This window comes from Pagrus major, chromosome 12, assembly GCF_040436345.1.
Source record: "Pagrus major chromosome 12, Pma_NU_1.0".
Lineage (NCBI taxonomy): Eukaryota > Metazoa > Chordata > Actinopteri > Spariformes > Sparidae > Pagrus > Pagrus major.
In genome coordinates this window covers 961,643-972,067 of record NC_133226.1, presented here as the reverse complement: position 1 = coordinate 972,067, position 10,425 = coordinate 961,643, and the positions used below count along the sequence as shown (strand labels likewise).

At 39.9% G+C, this 10,425-nt stretch overlaps 1 protein-coding gene across 1 annotated transcript; it reads right to left on the bottom strand.

Moving 5' to 3' along the window:
• Positions 1–38: 38 nt before the first annotated feature.
• Positions 39–1,817, bottom strand: LOC141006191 (uncharacterized). Its single transcript, XM_073478336.1, has 4 exons — positions 1,118–1,817; positions 723–951; positions 387–617; positions 39–192 (listed from the first exon to the last, which is right to left on the bottom strand). Exons 1-4 carry the CDS (start codon positions 1,617–1,619, stop codon positions 39–41), a joined length of 1,116 nt encoding a protein of 371 aa, XP_073334437.1. The 5' UTR covers positions 1,620–1,817.
• Between the last annotated feature and the right edge of the window lie 8,608 nt (positions 1,818–10,425).

Genomic DNA, 10,425 nt, shown 5'->3' with positions numbered 1-10,425 from the left:
ATAGCATAGTAAACTGTGTAGATATCTGCTGAGTGGAGTTACCATCCTACCTGTAGCGCGTCCCACTGGTTCAGCACCCTCTGGATGCAGGTTAACAGACTCAGCCATCTGGTGCTGCAGTACCTGAGGAGCTTCAGGTGGTCTGAATCAGTGAAGTCTACAAACTCTTTGTAGATTTCACATCTTTTTGCACTGAGGGATAGAAAATTACTCTGTTAGTGGTTGGAAGAGTGAGTGAGTGAGTGAGTGAGTGAGTGAGTGAGTGAGTGAGTGAGTGAGGAATATGAACTGCAGGCCTACTAGGCTACCTTGTTCATGAGTTAGCTACAGGAAATGTTATATAATATTAGGCGAGAGAAATAGCAGGCCCATATGTATGCATTTACCTTTTATCAAAGTGGGTGTATATCCCCACCAGGATGTCTTCCACCGGTACCTTGGCTGCTCTGATCCCACAGCCTGTGGCCAGTTGTACCAAGTGGCAGATGCAGCCAAGGTCCTGGATGTGGGGCTGGCTGGTCTTCAGTCTGCTGATGACCGAGTTATGTCGGCCTTTCATAACACTCGCATTATCCGAATTAAAGGCAATCAGGTTATCCCATGGGATGCCTCTTTTTCTATTGGAAACAGGGGAAAAAATGCCACAAAATGTCTCAGACAAAATGTAAGGTTGTAACTAAATGCAAGCTACAAACATGTCAACACAGTGCAGTTCCCCTTACCTTAATGCTTCACTCAGCTTTTCATAAAGATTTTCTGCATTTCCCACATTGCATGTAGGCATTTCCAGGAATTTTGTAGCGACCTGCAGAGTGGCCTCATCGTAGAGTCTAGTCAGGATGACGAATTCTTTGTCTGTATTTCTGTTATTAGATTCGTCGCACATCAGTGAAAAGGGCTGAGATCGGCATGTTTTGGCCAACTCGTCCTGTAGTTCTGCTGCTATGGCACCTGTCGAGTGTCCAGTAATTAGCTAGTAGCCCAGAACATTGTTCAACAAGCATGCCATGGGCACATTATCAAATAGCCAGGCCTAACGTTACACAATAGTCATACTTATGTCATTCAATGCTAGAGTTTTTCCCTCAGTGTACAGCTGTATGGCTAGCTAACTTACCTTTGATGAGTTGAGTAGCCTTAGTTTTTCCCGTTGAATATTTCCGTGCAATAGCAGAGTCCGGGAACATGTCGGCTACACACTTGTTGAAGTCATCGTGGAAGGAGAAAGGAATGTTATTTTTGGCGCACAGCATTGCCATTTTGACCTCCGCACGTGTGACCTGGTCTGCCTCGTTGGTATTTTTCGTCACGAACGCTGACATGGACTGGGCACTTTTTTGTGCCTCCAGCCCGCGCTTGTGCTTTGCAGATTTTTCGTGCTGTCCTACATCATTCCTCCCCCCGTGCGAGATGCTGAAGTCAGAGTTGCAAATCCTGCAGAACGCATGACTGTCCCCCACCCTGCTCCTCTTCAAAAAAGTGAAGTCACTGTCCCACCGGTCACGGTAATTACACAGCGGCTTTGGTTTTTTGGCAGGAGGACCTGGAGGAGGCGCGCCCGCTCTGTCCCGTCCATCGTCCATCTTCCTTCTCTTTTTTTCTCGCGTTGTCACCATCATCTGACGCTAACCTCGCGACAACTGCCACCTACACCTAGGCTACTGCAGTTATCGCGAGGCTAGTGACAGAGCTCAGGGCAGGGGATGTTTTTTTTTTTTTTTTTTACTCCGCCCGGGCCCGGTATTATTATTTTTTTGTAACGCAGGTTAAAATACGGGATATTTACGGGAAAATACTAATACGGGAGGACGGCGGGAAAGAAGGGTAAAATACGGGACTTTCCCGGCCAAAACGGGATACTTGACAGGTATGGGCCTATGTACAATTCAGTTGCAGATATCTGTCATTCACACTGTGGATATCTGCTACTGAATTATGACTAGTCATAACTTCAGTTTCAGATCAGTTATTCCTGTTCGAGATATCTTTAATTTCCCTCAATCCAAGGTATCTACGCCAAGCATAGGCGGAGATTGCGGGGAGGCAGGGGAGACATTGTACACCATCTTGTGATCAGGTCAACAAGCAAATACTTCAACTGAGACAAAAGCAATTTGAATTTAAAGCTGAGGTCGGTAAGTTGGAAAAACCGTCAAGCCCAGGCTAGATTTTGAAAGTGTCCAGCCAGTAAACCCCGTCCCCTGCACTCAGGCCTCTCTCCAAAGTCGCTCTCCCCAAACCATAAACGCGCACCGTACGACAACTGCCGAATACTGCAGATGGAATCCGAGTCCTCATGAGCGGTGGGAAGAGTACCAGTACATCATTTTCATCACAACATCTAACAAGTAGCTACCTTATGTCTCATTCACCTGTAAATAAACACCTAATATTATCAAATTGAACGTAAACAACCAACATAGCCATTGCTAACACTGATAGCTGTCAAGCTAGATTTGTTAGCATTCAGATATAGTTTTGAAAGTGTATTTTGATGTTGTAACTCATTGCTGGTTAGCTAGCAGCAGCTGGCTATGGTAACATTAGATATGGCAAAGCTAAAACATCAAGATTAGTGGTGGGCCTACTACATGTTTTATTTTTTTGTGTCCCTCAGTGATTCACAGACGAACATGAATATTGTATTGGACTCATGATGATATGATGTTTTGCATGTTAGAGCTTCCACAATGAGAGCATCATTGACTCCGATGATGAAGACACACCAGAGCGAAGCACATCATCCTGTCAGAGGACGACAGGAGGGCAACCAGCAGTGTCCGAGGAAGTGAAGGCAGAGGCCATGGACTTGGGAGGGCGACAGGTCAAGGAGCAGATGTTCATACGTCGAGTAGAAGATCTTCAAGCTCAAAGGATTGCACATGAGCAGGTCAGCATCTAAAGTAGAACATTACTGGTGTTTTTTTTCCTGATAAACACCACCTGCAACTATTTGTGTTTGTACAGTATATTGACCAGGCATGTAACTTGGACACACAAGTGCCCTAATCAGAATAACATTTTTTGCCAAGCAGTTTTTCACCATTTGAATTTGTGTTTTGGTGCATAACAATAAACACAGTAAGGAGAAACATGTAAAGAAAGATAAAGGGCTGGTACAAAAAAATGTTATATAAACTGGGACATCTGTACAGTTTTGTACAGGAATGTCTAAAGTATTGACCATTGAAAGCGTATATGTTCGCAGTATGCTGAGGACAGTCAAGCTCTGTTCCATAAAGATATCTAATGTTGCTCATCTATTGTTTTACAGGCCAGAATTCAAGGACTATGTTTGGAGCAATCACATCAAGTGCTGGAACTCTGCCTGACACCTGTTTATTTGTCGTTCTGTATTTACACCTTATTTTGCATTATCTCTAAATTGTTTGAATAAAGTGAATAAAATGATAAATGCCTTTTCTTTACACTTCCAGCATAAACAACTATCCCATTGCAGTTCTTTCACTTTATGTGATGTACTAATAATAACTGAATTAGGCAAGTTTATTCCATTTTTTGGAAAACATGTAAATAAATAACACTACAAAAATAATATACCTTTTATCATTTAGACAATATACAGTACAATTAGCATAAACAACTATATACAGGAAGGACATCCAGAGGTTTCTTGACTGATTATGAACACAGATCAGTGTTGGCCAACAGGTTAGGCTGCTGATGTCTGTGCTGTCTCAATCCTCTACTGTTTTGGCAGTGATGGCCCTGCAGAAAGAATAGCACAATTACTTATCTGACAGTAAATACAGCTTTTCAAGGACCTTGAAATTATTTTCAATTTAGTGTAACACCACAACTTGAGTAACATTTTATGCAGTGAAAAATATTCCTGAAAACAACCAGAAATAGCCTCTGTTACATCAGAATTGTGCCATTTACAGTCATTTCATATTTACCAATTCTACTTTTTGGGGGGTTAGCAAAATGTCACTTTCAGAGAAATTTACATAGTTTCACATTCTCATTATTTTTTCTATGCATTTTGACAATAGTGTGTACAAGCTCTACTTGCTGGACTTTTTGTTGTACACCTTGGAGTACTTGGCCTAAGAGAAAGGAGTTCCATCATCTCTGCAAAAATTATAATAATTACAGAAAACTGGATAAAGATGGAGAACCATGTGTTTACAGGACATGAAGTTACATCTAAATGTGTTTATGGGGCCTAAAAAATGTATTGATTCTTTCGAAGACAACACAGGACTGTTGCTATGTAACAAAAAAAAAAGTCTGGAGTTAGGTGGGTGATGGGAAGCTTATGTGATGGGTGGCAAGCGATTATTTATAGGGATTGTCAAGTGCATTCTGTGTTTCCCCACATTCTACTGTGGTCAGCTGACAGTCAGATCATGAACTGAAATGCAAAGTCTATTTTCTTTTTAAAACATGTCTTACTAATATGCAGCTAATCCCTGCTAAGGAGCACATTCATGCACATAAAGCAAACTAATTTGATATGAAAGAAGGACAAATGTATCTATGAAATGTATCCATCAAAGAAACATATTACATGAATAACAGTGGTCTGATCCATGTTGCTATCAGCATCGAGTTACACTCACCTGTCAGAGAGAGACTCTATAGAAATAGTGGAAACATCAGGGCATGGTTCAGAATCAGAAATCAGAATCAGAATTAGAAACAGATTTATTGCCAAGAAGGATTTTACACCAACAAGGAATTTGTCTAGGTGAATAAGGTGCATACAATGAAGACAATAAACAATATACAAACAGTGACTAATCTGCTGTGAACTGACACTTCAAGGCTGGAAGTTGATGCGTCCCTCTCATAACTATAGGACACAGAAAAAGGCAACATCAGCACATTTGTAAAACGTCTAGTTAAAAGACTATATGAATGAACGTCATATAAATACCATCTAACAACATCGGCTCACAAATACAATACAAACTATATTCACAGATATACGTAATCTTCCCAGGACCTCCGAACAGTGGACTTGGCCTTTCACACGTGTAGCACACAAGAATTAGTCCACCCCTCACATACAGCTCGTTTGGCTAATGTACATACAGCCCAGGGTTGCACTGCATGTGTGAACACTGCTATATGGATTAGATCCACTGTACGTGTAAACATTGGCCCGCGCGTAAACGATGACATCACATGTTAATATGTCTCATAAGACAGTAATCTGCTATTTTAGCTAGCTAGCTAGGTCTACAAACTGCTAACATTAGTGCTGGGTGAATACATACGACAGCAACATAAGGAGCTAACGTTAGCTATGTATACTACATAATGCAGAGTAATAATAACATTTCCCCAACAAAACAAACAAGCTCATTACCTGTCCAACAGAGACACACAGCTACCATGGCGTTTGTGTTCAGGTTTTCGACTGCTTCAGTTGTCGCCATTGCTGAAAAGCCACTCCGATGTTGACTCTCGTTTTACTTCTTGCACTGTCTAACTTATTTTTTTGGTAGCCTTCTCGAGTTCAGTCTTTCTTTTCTTTCTTTGTTCAGCAGTGTAAGCTGCTGTAGGTACCGCTGGTGATGGGAAGTGTGGCTGTAGTTTCTCTGCCATTTTTTTCGGAATCAAGTCCGTCGCAGCTCCAGCAGTGTGTTTCATACACCTGGTCACGCGCAATGAGTGATGCGCGGAGTTAGCGCATCAGGTAAGGGCAGATTGATTGGCAGGTAGTCTGTCCATACAAAATTGACGGGCAGATAAAATTGATTGAATTAAGTTTTTACAGACCACGGATTTTTTCAGGGTTTTTTTTTTTTCAAATAATTTCATATTTTGAATGTTGTTATACAATTATGATAGAACATGCTTTTGAACAGAATTAAAGCTTGGGTAGGTAATTCTGTTCAAAAGCATTTTCTATCATATTTGTATAACATTTCTTAACATCCTGACAGCAATCAAAATATTAAATGATTTGAAAAAAAACCCAAATAAATCCAATAGGCTCGTTCGAGATGAACTGTGCCTCGCCTGGAAGGTGGACGAGACCAGGCGGCAGCAGCAGGGGGCGGTGACAAAAAGCTGCAGTCAAGTCGGACAGTTTCCAGCCGCCATCAAAGAATATACAGGAAGTCACAGAAATATTTACATCCTGTTAGAGCCATCTGTAGGCTACCTGTAGTTTGCAGAACACATTCGGATAGCTACGGCTGATACATACATATATATGTATGTATGTATGTATGTTATTGCCCTAACTCACCCCTCAAAGCAACAAACAATCCAGAAGGATTTCATGCATTTCATTGCCCTAACTCACCCCTCAAAGCAACAAACAATCCAGAAGGATTTCATGCAAGGCTGGCTGCTGGTCCCTTTCGACTCTCCCTAATCTGTCTGATTTTGATTTTGTTTATTTTATTTACAAGATTATGTAAGTTTACAAGAGTGGATTAAAAAGGAAAGAAAACATGTTATCATTACATGTTGCTCACTACCTTTTCTCACTACCTTCATCACTACTCTGAAGCCAAATTACTCTTACACAGTCAGATGAAACGTATGGCTATCAAAGTATGTACACCCTTTGGAATTGTGTGGTTTTCTGCACTGATTGGTCATAAAAATGTGACCTGTGGATATCTGATTGTCATCAGGAGCACTGGCTTGAGGGTTTTCAATGAAGACAATTTAAGCGGGACAATTTTCTCTTGTGCTAATAACATGTCACATTGTAGGAGCAATTGTGCATAAAACACCTGCACCATCATAACATGCAGAAATCCACACGATTCCAGAAGGTTCATTCTTTTTCTTCCAACTGTGTAAAATAATGACATGGATGTACTGAAACTATGAAAATCAAGGCTAAACTTAATGTTAAAGTTAATGTTAGCTTACGCCCATTGTTAGCTGCTAGCTGAGTAGCAGTTAAGTTATCTTTGCTAAATTCACATACACAAATGATTACTGCAACCATGTTTGAATCAGTCTTTAAATAAGTAATTAATAAAAGGGATTTACTCTTTCCTTTATCAGACTTCATGTTCAGCTTTGTACCTTTCTCTCTTTTCGCAGGAACAGCTAAAGCCCCCAACCAGGACTGACGGACATAGGAATTTTCAGGTCAAGTGTTTTATTAATTCTACTGCATCTCAGTTAGCAGTGTCAGCATACACAGCAGTATTTAAAACTTAACAGTGACCAACTGGGCCCTTAACAACCACGAACATGTCCACAAGTCTCGCAGTCACACAAATTGTGCACAATGCACCACCCCATGTCAGTCATATTACATGCAATATGCGGGATGTGGGATGGTGCCTTGTGCATATGTGCACTTTTCATTACAGCATTATAAATGCATTTAATTATTTAAACAACAGTTTAAATAACAACAACAATCAGACCTCACATGAACGTTTACACACCAAAAATGTAACAGCGTAGCTTTTTAAGTGAGTGTTAATTACATTTTTATCACAAGTTTGTTTTCTATATTCTTCTCTCCTCAGCACCATCATATCCTGTTCCTGTGTGTCCTGCTTGCAAATCAGCGCCTTGGATTTGTATACCATTTCAAATAAATTCAGTTGACTGTAGTTATGACCTTAAGCTGTGTTTCTTTGAGTCAAAAACAATGTTTGTGTTTAAAAACAATTAGACACAGCCTTTAACAGAATACAAGCTTACTTTATTCCCAATGTGAAAGATGACAGTCATTTACCTGCATTAGAATTTATAACTTAGATTTTATTCAAATCTTCAAGTTCAATATTCATTTCAGAAAAAATTGTATGGGCTGTGATTTTATATTTTATCACCACACACACTCAATTGTAAAAATCTTACTGATGTTTCAATGGCTTAACTATGATATAAAGCCTAATTGCTTTAGATTGAATTACAGTGTAGGACAAACGACTGGCAAAACAAAGTGTCTTATGCATGATATGTCCATCTTATGAGATGTTTGCCGACATTGCTGACGTCTGAAGAAGAGTGAGAAAAACGATACTCCTCAGAGCCATCTTCAGGCACACCACTTGAAGGGACCATGTTGAAGCTCACGGTGAGGGTCATGTCTTCACTGTCCTGGCACGAGTCTAAAGGGAAAAAGGAAAACAAAACACACATACGCAAGAGTATACAATAGAACTAACACCACTCACTAGCAATGATAACACACTTAATGAACAGCTGCCTATGGCATCCTTTAAGAAACATTAATAAAGGTCTCTGATTTAAAGCTGTGCTGTGCTGTTTATGGCAACTAAAAGCACTGAATAGGATATTCCACAGAGTAGCCATCTTCAGGCACACCACTTGAAGGGACCATGTTGAAGCTCACGGTGAGGGTCATGTCTTCATTGTCCTGGCACAAGTCTAAAGGGAAAAGGAAAACAAAACACACAGTGCCGGCCCTGACCAATTTGGTGCCCTAGGCAAGATTTTGGCTGGCGCCCCCTTGCATCGCAGTCAATTTCACAATCAATTTTCATACACTCACACAGAAACTACATGTATGTATTCAAGATTTGATTTCTTTTAAGTCAAATATATCACACCAAATAAAAACTGGAGAAAGAAACAAGTGATACATTAAAAATACAATATAAATAAGGTATTGCACAAACATATTAAAGAATATTCTATTTACATACAAAATAAAAACAGTCTGTATTCTTTATTTTATTTTATTTATTTTTTGTTAAATCTGTTTATTGGCATTTGTAATTAAACACATACAAATCACAGATTCAGTAAATGTACACATTAACGCCCCCCCCCCCTCCCGCCACCCCATTGTCCCAAATCCTCTAAGGGAAAAGAAAATGCAACAGAGAAAATAATGTGATAAGGGGAAGAAAAAAAAAAAAAAAAAAAAAAAAAGTGACAGCTGAATAGACTGCTAAAATAGAAAATAAAAAATAATAAAAATAATAAAATAAAATAAAAAAAATAATAAAAAAAATAAAAATAAAATAAAACAGCAATGATTTAAGTTACCAGTTTTCACCTACATGTGCAAAGATATCCTCTACTAGTCCCAGTTTGTCACATCAGTCATGTTATCAAAATAAATCAGAAAAGGCATCCAGACCTTGTGAAACTTGTCCTTATTACCTCTCAGGGTGAATTTAATCTTTTCCAACTTAAGGTGAAACATAATGTCCCTGATCCATCTGGCATGGGATGGGGGTTTGGAGCTCTTCCAATTTAACAGTATTTGGCGACGGGCAAGTAAAGTAGTGAAAGCCACCACATTGTACATATTTAATGGCCAGACACAGTCCCCGGGTCTTACACCAAATAAAGCTATTAAGGGATGCAGATCAATAACCATACTAAAAACCTCACTCAAGGAATTAAATATTGCAAGCCAGAATGTGCGAAGAGTGGAACATGTCCAAAACATATGTATTAAGGTCGCCGGTGCATGTTTGCACCGGTCACATGTAGGGTCAGTGCTGGGATAAATCCTAGCCAGTTTGGCCTTGGTTAAGTGAACACGGTGAACGATTTTAAATTGTATAAGGCCATATCTACTACAAGAGGAAGATGAGTGTACTTGCTTTAGGACTGACTCCCACACATCATTGGAGAGAGGTGTGCCAAGATCCTCCTCCCAGAGAGTCCTAATATTTGTAGTGGGCTGAGGATTTATGTTAGTTAGTGTATTATATATCCTTGTGATGGCGCCCTTAAGACTTGTCTTTGTGGCTAGGAGAATATCCAGGGCTGTCTCTGGAGGCAGCTCAGGGAAAGGGTGGTAACCCTTTCGGACAAAGTCCCTAATTTGAAAAAAGCGGAAATGATGTGACTGGGGTAAGCCGAATTTTCCTACCAGCTGGGCGAATGATGCAAATACCCCATCAATATATAAATCTTTAACAACTTGTATTCCGTTCCTGTGCCAAGCGCGAAAAGACAGATCCAACTGGGCTGGTGTAAAGAGATGGTTTGACGCAATGGGTGCCATTAAGGAGGCTTTTTGCAGGCCGAATTGCTTCCGAAACTGTGACCAAATTTTAAGTGTATGAGCTACGACTGGATTAATGTATGACGTAGGAATTGCTAGAGGTAAAGGGGAAGTAACTAAAGAGTGGAAAGGGAGACCATGTGCTTCCATCTGTACCCAATCATGCTCAGAAGGATTGCTTTGGACATGTGTAATAACTTTCTGAATATTGCTAGCCCAGTAATAGTAGAGGAGGTTGGGCATGGACATCCCTCCCGATGTTTTGGGTCTTTGTAAAAAGGCCCTACCAATCCGAGGCTTTTTGCTGTCCCAGATGAAATTAGAAAATATCTTATCAAGAGAGTTAAACTTCTTTTTGGAAATGAATACAGGGATATTCTGGAAAAGATATATAAATTTAGGAATTATATTCATTTTAAGTAAATTAGTATGCCCAGCCAATGATAATGGTAACACACGCCAACGCTCCAAATCTTTTT

Excerpts from the sequence above, each read along its gene's own strand:
- LOC141006191 (XM_073478336.1), bottom strand. The coding sequence starts at position 1,619 with ATGATGGTGACAACGCGAGAAAAAAAGAGAAGGAAGATGGACGATGGA. Across the intron at positions 952-1,117 it reads GGCTACTCAACTCATCAAAG|GTGCCATAGCAGCAGAACTA; the intron begins GTAAGTTAGCTA and ends GACACTCGACAG. Across the intron at positions 193-386 it reads TACACCCACTTTGATAAAAG|TGCAAAAAGATGTGAAATCT; the intron begins GTAAATGCATAC and ends TCTATCCCTCAG.